The sequence below is a fragment of the Lutjanus erythropterus genome, chromosome 3 (genome assembly GCF_056507025.1).
Source record: "Lutjanus erythropterus isolate fLutEry1 chromosome 3, fLutEry1.hap2, whole genome shotgun sequence".
In the NCBI taxonomy this organism is placed as follows: Eukaryota; Metazoa; Chordata; class Actinopteri; order Lutjaniformes; family Lutjanidae; genus Lutjanus; species Lutjanus erythropterus.
Genome location: NC_139319.1, coordinates 32,698,361 through 32,715,331, shown reverse-complemented (window position 1 = coordinate 32,715,331; position 16,971 = coordinate 32,698,361). Strand labels below are relative to the sequence as shown.

The 16,971-nt window shown below is 42.8% G+C and overlaps 1 protein-coding gene across 2 annotated transcripts; it reads right to left on the bottom strand.

Annotated features, from left to right (window-relative positions):
• Positions 1-6,610: 6,610 nt before the first annotated feature.
• Positions 6,611-16,452, bottom strand: pcdh18a (protocadherin 18a). Of its 2 annotated transcripts, none has more exons than XM_084715847.1 (4): positions 13,481-16,452; positions 12,527-12,615; positions 11,710-11,882; positions 6,611-8,278 (listed from the first exon to the last, which is right to left on the bottom strand). In XM_084715847.1, exons 1-4 carry the CDS (start codon positions 15,968-15,970, stop codon positions 7,434-7,436), a joined length of 3,597 nt encoding a protein of 1,198 aa, XP_084571973.1. In that variant the 5' UTR covers positions 15,971-16,452; the 3' UTR covers positions 6,611-7,433. The 2 variants fall into 2 exon arrangements, with proteins under 2 accessions (XP_084571973.1, XP_084571974.1); XM_084715848.1 differs by having other exon boundaries at positions 12,527-12,582; positions 13,481-16,451.
• Between the last annotated feature and the right edge of the window lie 519 nt (positions 16,453-16,971).

Below are 16,971 nucleotides of genomic sequence, written 5' to 3'. Positions count from 1 at the left end.
CCCCCAAAAGGGCAAACATACAAATTCAGCATCCTCTTGCTGAAAGCTGACAGGGCTGAGTGTAAGGGGGAAGGAGCTAGATTCAGTGCCAACCTCCATCATGGTTTGCAGTGTTTTCTTCTTTGTGAAAAAAAGCAACCATGATTTATCTTATGGGGAGTTTTTTATACACAGTAAGTTTTCATCCTACATGTTTTCTTCAAACTATAAAAAAAGAGGGCTGTCATGCATGCTTTGAAAATGCTGATCATGTTTCTTCAGAAACTTAATTTAATGAGTTGATTTAACTTGTGCAGTACATTAATTTAACTCATCATTTCACATCAAAAGACTTCAAGTTAGACAAACTCATCTTTGAGTTCTTAAGTGTTCTTAATTAAAAAATAGAATTTATAAGTTTAATTAGAAAAAATAGTTAATGACAAAAGATTGTATGTGTTGCTTGGTAGCGTGCAAATACGTGCTGATCAACAGTAAGTTTCATATGTTGCTTTCATGCAGTTACATTTCAAAGGAAATTGTGCCAACAGTTTGGTGTAAGAGCACATGTGCTCTACACACATGAGTTTCACATGAAAAATGAAAGTTACTGTACGACGAGCTCACCTTTTCAAAGCAGATGTTCTGACTCATCAAACACAGGTGTCACTAATAACTCAGCTAATTGCGCCGCAACAGGGCCATCGTTAATGTCATGATTAACACCTGTGATTTTCCTGCTATGACAAGTCAGGTTGTCCGCTTCAGGAAAGCTCTGTGTAAGAAAGAAGATCATTTTACAAACATATTTTCACTCTTACTTTGGTTGGCATTTTATGGGCTGATTCCACAATTAAAAAAAAAAAAAAGACTACTTTAAGGAATTTTGTCACTGAAAAGTTATTCCTAACTTTGAAACATCATTTAGAGCCTCATTTGACAAACACATTTTCCAACAGAACTGAAACTGAGAATAGAACTGAACACTTCAGTGGTTCTGAGGAACTCGGCACAAGATGATTAAAGGAATAAGGAATGCAAAAAATATATATGTTATGCATTTTAAGTTCTTTTTGTGTATGTGTGTGTTTTAGACCTCATCAAATCATTCAAATGAAACAATGTGAGAGGGAACAAACACTTTCTGTTTAAACTCCTCATGCACACAACCCACACAAAGCCACAACCTGTGAAAAGACAGGGTGCAAACTTATACTGTATTATTGCAGAGGGTCATAACCCAAAAAGGTTGGGAAGCACTGACTTAAAGGGATAGTTTGGTTAATCTGATGTGGGGTGCTACAGCCCAGATAATGAGCTGGTATATTAAATAGGTTGAAATAGTTTGAATCTGTATTATTCATGGTTGAAGCAAGTTGTTCCCCCTCAATTTGAACTCCAATTAACGTGAAACAGGAAATCAATAACACATGTAAGGGGCTGGAATAGAAGTTTCAAAGGACACCGTGGCTGTAGTGTTGTTGGAGAAGTAAATATTTCAAAGTGGCATGTTTACTTAATCTCTGATGACATATCATGGTCATATATTTTAGATTTCTCTTTTAACATTTTTACATTTTGCTGCTGACTCTGTCCATAGATGCTTAGCTTCCATACTGGTGCTCCTCTTCGTGTCTCCAAAGTGGGAGCGTGCCAACCTGCATTACTGTAAGTAATACACTGACTATGGATAACTACCTCATGCAGCCCATGAATAATGGAATAAATGGAAAAAATTGTGAAAATTAATGTTTTTTCCAGTGTCCAGTCAGAATTAACTGAGAAGGGGGGCTGCATCCAGAGGAGTCATGACCTTATTCTAAAGTTATGGCAAAAGCCTCGCAGACGATGCAGAAATATAAGATGGACAGAATTTTGACAGACAGACATAGAAAGTCTAGCAATGCCCTTTAAGCAAACGTGTCAGTCAAGTCAATAATGTGAACGCTGCCTATCTTGCTCTTGAGTTCACCGTCAATATAGCAAGACAATCATCTGTCCATCGTGGTGGGCGTGAAATATTTTGACAGAAAAAGTTTGAGAACCAAACATCTATCTAAAACATCATTTTCAACCTGATGCCTGAACCTAAAAAGTTCATCTCTCCTAATCTCAGTTGAAAAGTTGGCGCTGACGTCAAACTAGTTCAGTCTCTCAGACTGCGCTTGCCATCAAGCTGCGTGTAAATCCTCCTTCAAAAGGATTGGCAGGCTGCTGGACAACAAAGCCGCTGCAGCACATGACTGCAATTAGGAGAGAAAGAAATAAGAATAGAAAGACACCCAATTAATACAGAACTGGACCACTGTGCTATCAACTTATATGAAATTCCTCTGACGATATGAGACACATAAGACATTCCATCATGGCAGTTTTATCACACTGACTTGTTGTGGGATCCACAACACCTGAGTTCTGTTTATATTACAGGCTTGCCAATATCCTGTTTTCCTGACACTAGTGCTGCGCGTGTGCACCGAGGGTCACTGTGGCGTGTTCGACTTCAGATGGGGGCTCACTTCATGTCAGCGCGCCCAATAACCCTGCATAAGACAAGCCTTCTTAATTTCCTGTCATAATAACAATCAAGAAAACACATGTTGGAGACAAAGAAAGGAGACAAAGACAAGGTTTTGTTCAGATTTTGTGAGTTAAAAGCAATGTGCGAGTTGGAGCCATAGACTTCATATTAAATAGGTTGAAATCTCGTTTTATATACAATCTATGGCTGCTCTTTCCTCCCCAGACGTGAAGAAGCTGAGGCAGGCTGCAGGAACACTGCAGGAGAGCAAGACGAACACATCATTGTCATTTGATAATAACATGCTATGACGAGTGAGTTGATCAGCTGTTTATAACTGTAAATTCTCTGTTGATGTAAAGCAAAGCTCGTTATCCTGAAAAAAAAAGATCACTGCTCTGAAAATACACACTCCGGAGTTGAAGTCTACTCCTTCTAAAAGATAATTAATAATTTCTTACATCTCATGAACAGACACTTACTAATTTGGTGGGCATTTGGCATTAATTTGAGCTCTAATTAATGTGAAACAGGCAAACAAAAACAGTAATTCTGGCCCAGCATGCCTTAGCATGTTTCTTTAATTTCCGATCATGGTGATTTTATGATTTATTACAGTAAATATTTTATAGATTTCTTCTTTAACACTTCTATCACAGTGATAATAATGGGAAAACAATTAGCAAAATAACGATTAAGGAAGAATCAGACAGTGACAACATGAGCGGCGATGAGATGAATTAGAGGAGAGCACTGCAAATTATAACGTCTATGGGGAAATGGGGTTGTGATATGAGCTGAGGATGCTGCTGGGATTTGGATGTGTGTGTGTGTGTGCACGTTTGTGTGTGAAGGAGAATATTTGTGTGCGTGAGTGTGTGTGTGTCTCAAACAGACAGATGGACAGACAGAAATAGTCAGAAGATGAGAGTGAGATATGGAGGTATGCAGGGGGTGGTGGAGAGAGAAGATGGAAGAGAAGCAGGTTTAAGAATGAAAGTGAGTAAAAGGAAAGTGAGACTGACAAACAATTTAATGGTGGATTTGCTAAGACAATAATAAGCTGCAGTTCATATTTCAACATCATATCAGTGTCGCTGTTGTGTTTGTATAAAATTAATTATCTGAGTGGTAATAAATGAGCGCTACCGGATCTTTCACCCGGTGTTTTTTTCTATTACAAATACAATTACCCTATGCCAAAGAAATTTCTTGTTGCTAAAGATCATCCATCATATATTGCCAATCTAATTTTGAAGTGATGCCCCCCCTCCCACACACACATACACACTCTGTGAAATATATCTTGCTTGCTGCTTTGTGAATTCTTAATTTTCTCGTGTTACCCCAGGTTCGGGTTCATATTGATATAACCCTAAATTATTTTGTACTTGTCTACTTATAGTTGGACATTTTGGGAAATATGCTTATTCACTTTCCTCTCAAATTCTACACTAGATCATTGGTTCTCACTCTGTGGGTCAGAACCTCCAAGGGGTTGTGATATCATTTCCGGGGTTTGCTAGTTAGTTGTGGAGAATAAAATAAACTTTATTGGCGATATACACAGAATAGGATCCAGGAAGCAGCTCTCAATAACATCAGTCCCTTAATGATACCCAACACGAGGAACAAACACTCAAAATGTTCAAAATACAGCCTCAAGACATGTTAATAGCCACCTGACTAATGGTTTATACTATAAACCAGCACAAAAATGACAGTTACCACCATAAACTACCATATTCTGAACAGACACACATTTTGTTGCATAAAATAGCAAACGTAATACTCTACTCAGTCCAGTAGGCATATTGGGAAATTGTTTTTTAATTACATCGCCTGTACCAGTGATAAAATTTGCCTTAGACTAGAATTTATTTAGTGTGTTTGTGAGAGTGTGGTTCTGGTGTTCTCAACAGAACTCGGCTCCCATCAAGCTTCAGAAATATTATCCAGACTTTCTGTAATAGGATTCCTTTGTGGGGTTGTTAAAACCAACCTGATGACCTGGTGGGTCAAGAAAAGGTTGAGAACCACAGGGCTAGACGAGAAGACTGACTACCAACTCATGTTTGTCTGTTTCATAGGCTATTCCTTTACTTAAACAGAAGAACTAATTCTTACAGTACTATTCTCCGTTACAAGTAAAAGTCCTGCAATGAAAAAGTTACTAAAGTAAGAATGGTTATAATCAAGAAAATGTACTTAAAGTAGAGCTGGTCAGTATATCAATAGTATATAGACTTTGTGATATGCTTACCAATATATTAATATTTTGTGAAAGCACCGATAATCATCCCTACCATCTTTTCACAATACAATTAAAAATATCATATTTGATTTTGTCCATACCTCCCAGCACCAATTTAGAGAATTAAAAGTAAAAATGCTCAATGCAGGAAAATGCCCCCTGTGCCTGTTCTACTGTTATGTATTATAGATTATTATTGCTCACGCCTTCATGTAAAAGCAGGATTTCACTATTGTAGATGGTTGAGGTGGGGCTCAGTTACTATTTTGTCTAGACCTGAGCTAATGATTATTTTCATTATGGATTGATCTGCTCATTGTTTTCTCCATTAATCAAAATTAGTGAGTAATGTCATCACAGCCCAAAAGGGACACCTTCACAATAAGTGTTTTGTCTACCCAGCAGTCCAAACATTGTACATTGTTATGTGTTTGTGTGCAATAACTGAAGCAGTTAGATTAATTAAGTGGAGTAGAAAGTACAGAGAAAAGAAAATATATAAAAGAAAAATATAAATAAATAAATAACCTGGCATTTAGCATATACAGTACATGCTGTTTTTCGTTCCTTTGAACAGAGCTAGGTCACCTGTTTCCTCTGTTTCCCGTCTTTTATGCTAAGCTAAGGCTGTATCTCCTATTAATATTTACCATATTTACCATACAGAGTTAAGAGGGACATCTAACTTCAAGCATATTTCCCAAAAAGTTGAACTGTTCCTTTAAAGCAGCGTAAACCTTACACCTTCCTGTGACCAATACCTCATGGATATTCATCAGCAGACATTAGCACACGAGTGCTCTGCTACAGTTAGATAGTAAGCTGGTTTGATTTACAGCAGGCTAAGCTAATTTAGCAGCTAGCATGTTTAAGTTTCCTTCACTCACACACAGCCAATGCTTGTTGTTTACTGAGGCTTGGCCTCTTTAATGATGAAGACAAATGAGCTCATTATTAAGTGTTTGCACGTGCGTGTGAGAGTAAATGTGTGTGTATTTTCAAGTGTGTATTTTACATGCATGTGCTGGTCCACTGTATGTCCTCATGAGTGTCTATAAGAGTGTGTGCTCTTGTGAATGTTTGTCTGTTTAGTGGATGTGGGTATGTGTGTGTTTGTGCATGTGTGTGTATGCAAATTCTAACCTTTACCTTGTTAAAGCTCTGTCTCATGAGGTTAATTGCTTCATTTAGCCTTAGCTGTTGAATGTTCCCTCTTCTAAACTCAATGTTCTATTTTCCCTCAGCTGTGTGTGGGTTACTTGTACGCGTGTTGGTGCTCATGACTGTATCATCCACAAGTTAAGCCCTCATGATCACCAGCAGAGTGAGTGAGTGAGTGAAGGGAGGGGAGGGGAGGGGTTTACTTCCTGCTTTCTGTTTTAATTGTGTTACCAGTCCATATGGCTGCGGTGTACGATATCATGCTTTTGATTTCTCATCATGTGCAGCTATTATCAGATGCTGTTCATTTGCTAAGCATATTTACCATAAACGTGATGCTTTCATGGATGAGAGAGACACTGAGACAGAGAATCCCCACTCTAAACTAAATTAACGCCTAAATGCATTTTAATTTAAAGAGATCATTTGGGAATAAATTCATAGCTAATGGTGTGTATATTAGTAGAGTCATGCCTGTGAATTGTGGCATAATGAGGCTCCGGGAGGGTTTGCCGAGAAAGCACATAGCAGGTTTTGGCTGCGCACACAAAGGCTGCTGCAGTTCTGATGCTGGACATTGGGGGGTGCTAAGAGACAGGGGGGGCAAATGGAAGTGCTGAGGAAAACATGAGAAATGAGTAAATGAAGTTGTGAAATAAAGTGTCATGCAGCAATAATGTTTTTCAGACATGACCTGTTATGAATCCCTCCACTTTATTTATCATCCAATGGTCACAATGTTACCTTACAAAACCAACTTCCAACATGGAACTGCATTGGAATGTGATTATTTTTAATACGCACACACACACATTCAATAACAAAATTAAATACAGTTGTTTTATAAAATAAACAGGGCAGAGAAAGAGACACATTAAGTGATATTAAGACATGCAGTGACAAATATAAAAAATAGACATTTCTTTTCTTTTTCTGTACAAACATACATGGACACATATAAATATATAGAAGTAAAAAAGAGTGTATTTTTAAAATACAAAGGTCAAATTGTACAGTTACATTCCATAATAACAAAACAGAAGACAGAGCACAATATTCAAGTGAGTTTGCCTTTTTCCACAGACACTGTACAATATTGTACACTGTAAAAGCAGAAATTAGATCACACAACTGTTGGTTCCTCCCTGCGGAGTCTGTTCACGCTGCTGTAAACATTACAAATGAAGAAAGGGTACAGTTTTTCTTGGTGGATTTCCGTTTGAAATCACTCATTCAAGCAACTTTCAGAGAGACTGTAATAACAACTGAGCAATCTGTTCTTCGAGCGCTCGCTTTGATGCCTTTAAGTCACCTCAGTCGCAACTTCAGTGCCATGTTTTACTTTTTCTCTGCGAGTCTCTCAGCACTGAGTGAAAAAGAGGATATTTGGTAAAATAAACAAGACAAGCATTACAGTGAACAAGAAACAGTCATCATAAAGTTTATATATGTTGGCACATAGAACAAGCATTTGCCAGAATGTGGTGAAATGTGAAACCATGCTTCTCGTTTTCCTCTCTAGTTCTGTCTGACGTCCTGCAGCAGCTTGTTGATCTCGTGGACCAGCTCGCTAGCGTCCATGCTGGCCTCGTGGCGGCTCTCGCTGCGCTTGCCACCCGGGTGACCCTGATGGAAGACGCCATCAAAGTCATCCTCCTCATAATTCTCTGGAATTTCCTCCATGGCTGGCAGCCATTTGAGGTGTGGCGGCTGTCCATTGGTGGAGGTTGAAGTGGAGGTGGAAGGTGAGGAGGAGGAGGAGGAAGAGGAGGAGGAAACATGGTTGGTTCCCACGGATCCACTTCCAGGATTAAGATAGTGGGTATTGGCCGCCCATGCGGCCACACCTGGGGGGTAAGCAGGACCTTTCCCACCTGGCAACAATCCCCTCCGGTTGTCCTGAGGAAGAGCATTGTTACTATGGTTACCAGCAACGTTGCCACTGCGCCCACTTCCTCTCTCTGCGGTCGACGAGGACGAGGTCGGGCTGGTTTCAGTGCACTCTGTGTACGAGTCTATATTAGGGGGGAGCAGCCGCTGGAAGACGGAGTTCATCTCCGTGAGGAGGGAGCCAGCCCCTCCTCCGGCCGCACATGCATCACTTCCTCCTCCAGCGACGACTCCCCCGGCCCCCACCTCGCCTTCGTTTCCAGACTCCTTGCCAAAAGTGGAGAAGCTCTTGCGGCGCTCCGAGTCAACGGAGGACTGGTCATCGTCGATCTGGGGCTGCTGGGTGGACTCCTCCCCAGGGATATACATGTTGTTGCGGTAGTCAGCGGAGGAAGCGGGCGAGGAGAGGGGGGGCATCCAGCACTGGTCAGAGTGTCCCAAGACGCGACATTCATCTGTGCACAGTCTCATAGCTGATGCAAAACAAAAAAACAAGACATGGGAAGAGTCAGAAACAGGTCAAGTTGCAGAAAACTTGCTTATGACATACACAGAACTTTACATGAAACAGAATAATACGATGGGGAAGGACTGCAACACAAAATGATGCTGAAACCAGGTTGTTCAAAATATTTGTTGCTATGGTGCAAAAAATGTCGATAAACTCACAAACCCTGAGACTGCAGTGAGGAGTGTATGGCAGTGTTATTGTGTAAGAAACACACAGTTCAGCAGGAGGTCAAGGTGTTTTTTCTTAAACATGAATCAAGGGCAGAGAATACTGTTGAGTATGACAAACCACATCTCAATCTGTTAACATATGAATACTACATGTACAATACCTATTAAATATTTCATGCTGCTGTGCTTCAGTCTTAAATCACAACTCGGCTTGGAAGCGGTTAGCTTTCTCTCCTGATCTATTCATATTCCTGCTTGGGAGGACCAGATTGGTGATATTTACAGCTCACAGCATGGATATCCAGGTAGTGCCAGGTACGAAAACAATCACAGGGAGTAGATAAATAAATGAATAACTGCAAGATCCCACCCAAATGGCATTACAGGCAGATGTTAATGTAATATTTGGCTGCTCTGCCGAGCTTCGCAGCTGAGGCAGGGATTTGCTTGTTTAGTTCTTTTATCATATCTAGCATGAATAGCCACATTTGCCCATCTAAATAGAAAAATCTAAACAAATTAAATCTATTGAAGAGAAACAGGGATAATCCCCCCTCTCGGCCCATTATCTCCTTCCCCTCCCCTTTTTTTTTTTCATATTAGCATAAAAGATGGAGGAAGGAAATGGGATGGGAGGGGGAGGAGAGGAGAGGTGCAACACCTTCAAGTCTTTCTCAAGCGGAGGGAAAAAAAAGGAGATACGGAAAGAGCATCCATGTCCACCAGCCCTGCCTTTATCCGTCTCAATAAAGATAGAGAATACATTAACAGGTACAGAGGAGAGACGGAGAGATGCCAGCGTGCTCTCAGGCATGCAGGAGAGAGCGAGAGAGGGACAGAGTAGGTGGGAGAAAGAGAAAGAGAGAGAGAATAACATCATTCTAAAAGCAATTACTATGAATTCTCCTCAGTTCAGACATGAAAGCGCACCACTGTCACTCACCGGGGGGGTGGGGGGGAGAGAGAGAAAAGAAAAAGGAACGAAAAAGGAGGGGAAAAAAAAACAGCACACTGAGACGCATACCGATGAGTGACAGGCGACTCATCTCCGCTCCGGGGAGGATTTTACAGACACGACTCTAACTTGGGGGCAGATAACGCGCACACACAACCACACACACAGTAACACAAACAGCCAGGCACACCGTAACCTCTCTCAGTGTGATAACGAGCGTGGAAATGAGGGCTGTGTGGAAGAATGGGCCCCAGTACAATGGGGATTGTGTTGGCAACGGGGTGAATGGAGTGGCTGTAAAGGCAGGTGGACAGACAAATAATGGGCTCAGGCCCAACGCTGTCCGAGGTGCTGAAATTTGTCAGGCGCTAGGTACATTAGAGGTCTGCTAGGTGTGGTCAGGTCAATTCACTGCAAGTTTATTTAAGTTTAAAGGGACAGTTATAAATATTTTCTTCTAGTCTGCAGTGTTATTTAGTTCTCTAGAGAGTTCTGGTGTGAGTTGCAGAGTTTGGAGATATAAAGCATAGAGATGTCTGCCTTCTTTCCAGTGTAAAGGAACATGATGGCACTCAACCTGTGGTGCTCAAAAAAACCCCAAAAAAACAAAAACAGACTGTTTTGAGCAGTTTCATGTAGGACCTACTTTATTTATCTGGTATAATCGACCAGAACTACTTTCTGTCTATTGGAGAATCTACCTGAACTACTTTGTTTCTACAAGAAAGAAAATAGTTCCTAGATGAACCTGCTCACAATGGGGTCCGTGGATTCGTTTGTGTAACTGGTCATAATTTCTGGAAAAAGATTGCTCTTCAGTTTTTCAAATGTATTCTTTGGTGCTTTTATCCCCACAAGCTGTCTGGTTCCATTACTTTGAAGAGAAGGTAGATATCTTTATGGCTGATATCTCTGAAACTCTGCAACTCACACCAAAATTATCTAGATGGATAAATAACGCTACAGGTAAGTATATTTTTTGGGGGTGAGCTGTCTCTTTAAGGAGAAAAACAGATCACGAATTGAGAAATTTTAGTCACTTCAGTTTGCTAAAACCCAGACAAAATCCACCTGAAAGTATGGCTTCGCAACTTTTGTGAAATAAGACTAAGCTGAGGTGTGACTGTGCTCTGAGGCTGAGGTGATAGTTGAGTGTGAGGTGCTGCTGTAGAAGGTGTTATGTATGTGACTCAGCTGAGTGAAGACAATTCGTCAGAAACTACTCTACTGTTACTTGATCTATTGGCTGATCCACCAGTTCTACTGCCCAGGCATTAAAGCCCTATTTGGATGATCTTTGAACATATTCCACATCATCCTGATGTATTTTTATTTTTTAGTGCCAATGAGATTTAAGAATATTTTACCACTTTTTCCTGGTCTCAATGAGATTTAAAATATTTTTCTACTCTTTACAGGTTAGAAACCTGATTTTTAAGTAATCTTCTATGTTTCTGTTTCTTTTTCCCCCCAAGTTTCTACAAGATTAAAAAGATATCTCTATTTCAAATACTGCCCTACTGTTTCCCCCATTTTCAAGGGACTGAAAACAGTTTGTGTGAGATTAGAAAATAATTTTATACTTTTTCCAAGTTTCTAGGAGATTTATTTGTACATTTCTATAAGATTTATAAATGACTTCCCAAGAGACTGAACAATATTTCTACTTTACCTAGTTTACATGACATTTAAAAGTATTTTTCTGCTATTTCCAAGTTTCTATGACATTTAAATATATGTGTAAATATATATATATATATATACACACACAAGTTGCTATTACATTTAGAAACATCTTTGTATCTGCACTATTAACTATTGTGTGACTGAGTGTGGCTCTTGATTTTGTACTATAACCTACAGCCGAAGGTAAATTCATGGAGAAGCAATCGACAGTAAAACGTTGGCCGTGTCACCCAGAGACCTTCCACTGTTATTATTGTCACCACAGTGTTGTATACATTTGAATATTTTTATATCAACATTTGCATATCAATTAATGTATCTGTGTTTTTACAGACTTTGAATATGTGTTTTTGAGTTTTTTTTTTGCCTTCTAATGGGCTAAACACACACAGTCAGACAACCAGTCCCTGTTTGGCTACACCTGAATACTTGTTGGTTTTATCTGCCTAGATTCTTTGTTTCTCTGTTTTACTTGATGATGAACCACAGTGTTGTATCTTTAAATAAAGTTGAACACAAGTGAAAAACCATGTGCAGCAGTTGTCTCTTCTCTTGCCATGGGTCACATCCCCAACATCTCACCTGGGTGGAGTCGATGGTGCATCTCGAGGTGGATCAGGTCAGAAAAGCCCTCCCCCAGCAGCAGCCTGTCCACGGGGGATTCCCGCCCCATGTCACAATCACTGTCCCCCGCCTCGCTGTCCCCACGGCCACTGTCCTTCAGGCTGAACTTGTCCATGTCTTGTAACGCATACCTGAGTGGGTAGATACAGACATATAGGTATCAGTCAGTCAGAAAATAATGCTGCAAGTTCACATTTTGCAAAGCTGAGTGTTTTCTGTTTGGCGGGCTGATAGAATCCGTCCTTAGAGAAGACTAATGACAAATAAATCCATCATATAAAAACTTGAGGCTGCTTCTGGAATCCGTCAAATCTCTAGACAAGGCTCGGCCCATAAATCCTACATGCAGGTAGGATCCCCTCAATAAATCCATCACAACAGCCACGAGGGGCATCAATAAATCTATCATCAAGAGATCATAAGGGGATATTATGATGGAAGTAATGATGGATGCAGCACTTTAGAGCCTGAGCCCAAGTTTTCTCTGCAAGAAGAGAAGCACCAAGAGAACTGTTTTGACATTTAGACAAATGAGTTGCATACTTTTGAACTGAGTGACGTCGGTATGATAACAACTGGAATATGAAAAAATACATTTACACGCCATCAAACCATGATCTACATGTAACTGACCAACTGACAGGCAACAGTTCACAACAGGCCGTTGGAACATGTAATACACAATGAAAAACATGTGGCTTAAAAAGTAAACAAAAGATAATCTTTTAGGAGGGGCGGGAGGGGGTGGGGGGGCTGAGGGATAGGGGTAAATTACCTGTAGCTGCGGGAGTATTTGTTGCCACGGAAACTGGGTCTGGGCTGGTACTGGCCCTGATGGAGCATGGACAGAAGCTGTGAGACTTGCTACATCCAAAAAAAAAAAAAAATAACAAAAACAAAAAAATAAAACAAACAAAAAAAGAAACAGAAAAAAGGGGGAGGGGATGAATAACAGATGGGTAATTGAGGAGGGGGGGAAGAGAACACAGAAGACAAAATAATGGATGAGTAAACACAAAATGGATGATGGAGAGGCTGCTAAAAATGGATGAGACAAAATGGATGACGTTAAAACAAACAAAAAAAAAGGTGGAGGTGAGGGTTGGGGGGGTTTTAGATGAATATGGAGACATATGACTGAGGGGTGAGTTGTGGTTATGATGGAGGTAATGGTGACAGGGTGTAAACAAGGTAAAGACAAAGACACATCTATAATCATCAACAGTTTTAATGAGAGTCAGTTTGAACTACAGGGCAGTGTTGATTAAGTCACTGTCACACATGGAGATGAGTTAATTTGCTCAAACGGAGACAGCTGCGTGAGGATGAGAAGGCTAGTGTGTGTGTGAGAGTGTGTGTGAGTGTGTGAGAGAAAATCTGGAATGGGGCTGAGGGACCACATTTGAAATTTAGGAGAATAATTTGCTTCTGTGTGTGTAGACATGTGTTCCTCATGTTCTGAGGACAATAATCTGTTTACACACTCACATTGTGGGGACCAGCCTTTCTTTTGGGGACATATCACAAGCTTCCATGAAGTAAATCATTAAATCTTAGGATGAAGACTTGGGTTGAAGTCAGGCTTATGTTTATGTAGGTTAAGGTTGGGATTAGGTTTATGTAAATTGTCATTATGGGCGAGGTCAGGGCAAGTCTCCAGGAAATTAATGTAAGTCAATACAATGTCCTCTGAAGTGATGGAAACATGGCGGTGTGTGTGTGTGCTCACCTCCACTGGTGGAGTTGCATGCGCCAATTCCAGGGCGAAGCTCTCTGGAATGTGATTGGACGAGATGGTCACCAGGCTGTTTAGTGATTGGCGGCTGTGGTGATTCTGCCGGCTCCCCATCTGGGCTCGGTCCATAGGGGGCGTGGCCGAAGGTGAGCGGTGGTGAGCTCTGATTGGCAGGGTGCCGTTCACTGTGGGCACCAGGGTGATGTCACCTTTGTGGATCTGGCGCGAGGGCTTCTTGGGGTGGTGCTGGTGGGTTGACTCGGCCACCCGGCAGTTGTAGGAGTGTCTCGTGTCCTTCTTCTCCCGGTTGCAGTGAACGGCGAACACCACCATAATGACCAGGAGCACACCACAGATGGCCCCCAGGGAGATGATGATGATAAGAGACGCATCCAGGGAAGACTCCCCCTGGTCCATCACCTGTACGTGGTTCTCCATGTTCTCGTAGAGAGTGATTTTCAGCACCGCCTTGGCGCTGAGGCTCTCTCGTCCCTGATCTCGGACCACAATCGTCAGCTCAGCGTGCTCATGGGGGAAGCTCTCCAGGCTGGTGTTGGCATGGATCTCACAGGTTCTTGGGTCAATAATGAAGAAGCCCTCCTCATTGCCACTGACAATGGAGCAAATGAGCTCAGCATTGACCCCTGTGTCACGATCAGTTGCCCTGACCACAGTTACCAAGCTTCCTGCCTCTGTGAACTTTGATGCAGGTACATCAGCGGTGAAGTTCCACAGCTGGGGGACCACAATGACCGGAGGGTTGTCATTCTCATCCAGGATGTTGAGAATAACGGTGGCGTTGCTGATTAGTGGTGGCTTTCCTGCATCTTTGGCTTGAACAACAAAAGAGATCCGACTAACATCCTCACGATCAAAGGTACGCAGGGCATAGATGGCACCATTAGAGGGGTCAATGGTGACGTAGGTGGAGATGGAGCTCCCATGAACAGAGTTCTCCAAGATGGAGTAGCTCACCTGTCCGTTGGTGTCGAGATCAGGGTCAGTGGCCATGATGGAGGTCAGATAAGCTCCAGGGGCATTGTTCTCTGATTTGAAGATCTCATATCTCCCCTTCTCAAAACGTGGCGGGTTGTCATTCTCATCAGTTATGTGCACAGTGAAATGTTTGACAGTGGAGAGGCTAGGGGTCCCCCGGTCCTCTGCCACCACCGTTAGGCTGAACTCTGACCTCTTCTCTCGGTCCAGGGACACGTTGGTCAGAATCATGTAGTTATTCTCGTAGGTCTTCTGCAGCTTGAAATATCCTTGACCGTGGAGTTTACACTCCACCTCTCCGTTCAACGCAGAGTCCAAGTCCTCCACCCTCACCAGAGCTACAAACGTGTCCAAGGGAGAAGCCTCAGATATATAAGCTGCATCCCCGTTCCCCTGAGAGGACATCAGGTTGATGCTGATGTCTGGCTTGTTGTCGTTGACATCGACCACTTTGACCAGGATCTTGCAGTGAGCCGGCATGGAGTTTGGACCCATGTCCTGTGCTTGGACATCAATGTCATAAGAGTTTACGGTCTCATAGTCCACTCGCCTGATGAGAGTCAGGTGACCGCTGTCGGGGTTAATCTTGAACGTCTCCATTATTTTGGGGGACACGTGACTGCTGAATGAGTAGACTATTTTGGCGTTGGTGCCGTCATCCGCGTCAGTGGCGTTCAAGTCAATGAGCAGAGTGCCAACAGGTGAGTTTTCTGGTAGATTTATGACATATGACGACTTATCAAAAACTGGGCTGTTGTCGTTGGAGTCGGCAACGCTGATTTTAAGGAGGGTCGAACCTGTTTTGGGGGGAACGCCCCTATCAGAGGCCGTGTATTGAAGTTCATAACTGGAGCGCACCTCCCGGTCCAGCTCCCGGAGCACCACCAGCTCTGCATATTTAGCCCCGTCAGTCCTGGACTGGATGTCTATTTTAAAGTTGTTGTTGGGCTCTAAGGCGTACGTATAGAGAGAGTTCTCCCCGACGTCGGGGTCCGTGGCGCTGTCCAGGGGAATGCGCGCCCCCACCGCCGCGCTCTCGGAGATCTCAATGGGGATGACGGCGCGGGCGAACTGGGGTGCGTTGTCGTTGATGTCCAACACTTCCACCTCGACGTGAAACAGCTGCAGGTGCTCAGTGGGGAGCGTCAGCACATCGAACTGAATCGAGCAGTTGAGGTTCTTTTCGCAAAGTTTCTCGCGGTCAATTTTGGTCCTGATGCTGATTTCTCCGTCCTGCTCTCGCACCGTCAGGAAAGAGGAGCTTCCTCTTTGCATTGCTCTAAAGCGGGGCGACACTGAGCTTGGAAGTTTAGCCAGAGCGTCAGCGACATCGTCTTTCAAACGGGCAATAACCGTGCCAACCTTCTGCTCCTCATAAATCTGATATTTCAGCGTCTTACCGGCGACGTGTTGTGTTGCCAGCGCCAAAACAGCCAGAAGTTTCCACATTGTTGCCAGAAATAGTCCTTTCATTTTCCCTGCTTGCATTCTTCTGGAAGAAACCAAAAACAGATCCAAAAATAGCTCCAAAATGCAGCACAGGTCAATCCCAGTTTTAACTTACTAAATGCTGAGCTCCGTCAATCAGCAGCTGCATTGCTTTCTCCGCTGAGCGAGGAGGAAAAAAAACATTCGACTGTTAAATGCAAGCTCGCTCAAGTTGCACTAATTTCCGTAAAAGCATCCAAATGTGTTTAAATCTCTCATCTCTTGTCATACAGATCTGTTGCGCACATCCAGTGTGCGGGAGAAGCAGCTGTAAGCCTCTGAAATCTGTGCGCCTTTCTCCCTCTCCTCCCTGCGTCTGCTCTTGTGCGCCGTGCGCTCTCGTCCGCTCCCTCTCTCCGTTTGAGGTGCCTCCGCGCACAGACTTGCCCAAAAATAACCCGCCTCAAACCAACTAGTTGTACATCAGCCACGGCCCCCTTTTCACATCCCGGGAAAGACAAACGCTCCTTAAATCAAAAGCTGGCTGGTGGCCACTCAAACTCCGGAGGAGAGGAGGCGCAAAGGGGGGGAGGCAAAAAGAGAAAGTGGGGGGGATAAAAAGAAAAACCCCGCCCTGCGTGTGGGGTTCACTCTACCCACTTTTTTTCAGAGTAACGATCTTGCCCCTACAATGGACAGGAGAGAAAATAAACTCCAGAGAAAAACATTCATTCAAGCTTACCCTGCCGTTTTTCACCGCTATAAAACCACAGGAAGGTTTACGAGTTTCTCGCTTCGGGTCTGTTCTCCCCAGACAGCCTGGAAACACAAAGAGTCTCAATTCTCATCAGACAAGACAAAGATAGTCCTCTCAATCATCAGCACCTTTAAAGCCCGGATAGGCACACTTTTGATATATAACATGCAACCCAGCCCAGCCAGAAGCAGCTGTCAACACTCACTCCGCTCTGTGACTTACGCACTGGATGCCTTGGCATTAGTGCATGCCATGAGCGCATACTGTATCCTGCCTCTTTCAAGTGGCAGCTGACGACCCCCGT

Excerpts from the sequence above, each read along its gene's own strand:
- pcdh18a (XM_084715847.1), bottom strand. The coding sequence starts at position 15,970 with ATGCAAGCAGGGAAAATGAAAGGACTATTTCTGGCAACAATGTGGAAA. Across the intron at positions 11,883-12,526 it reads AAATACTCCCGCAGCTACAG|GTATGCGTTACAAGACATGG; the intron begins GTAATTTACCCC and ends CTACCCACTCAG. Across the intron at positions 8,279-11,709 it reads GCACCATCGACTCCACCCAG|CTATGAGACTGTGCACAGAT; the intron begins GTGAGATGTTGG and ends GTTTTGCATCAG.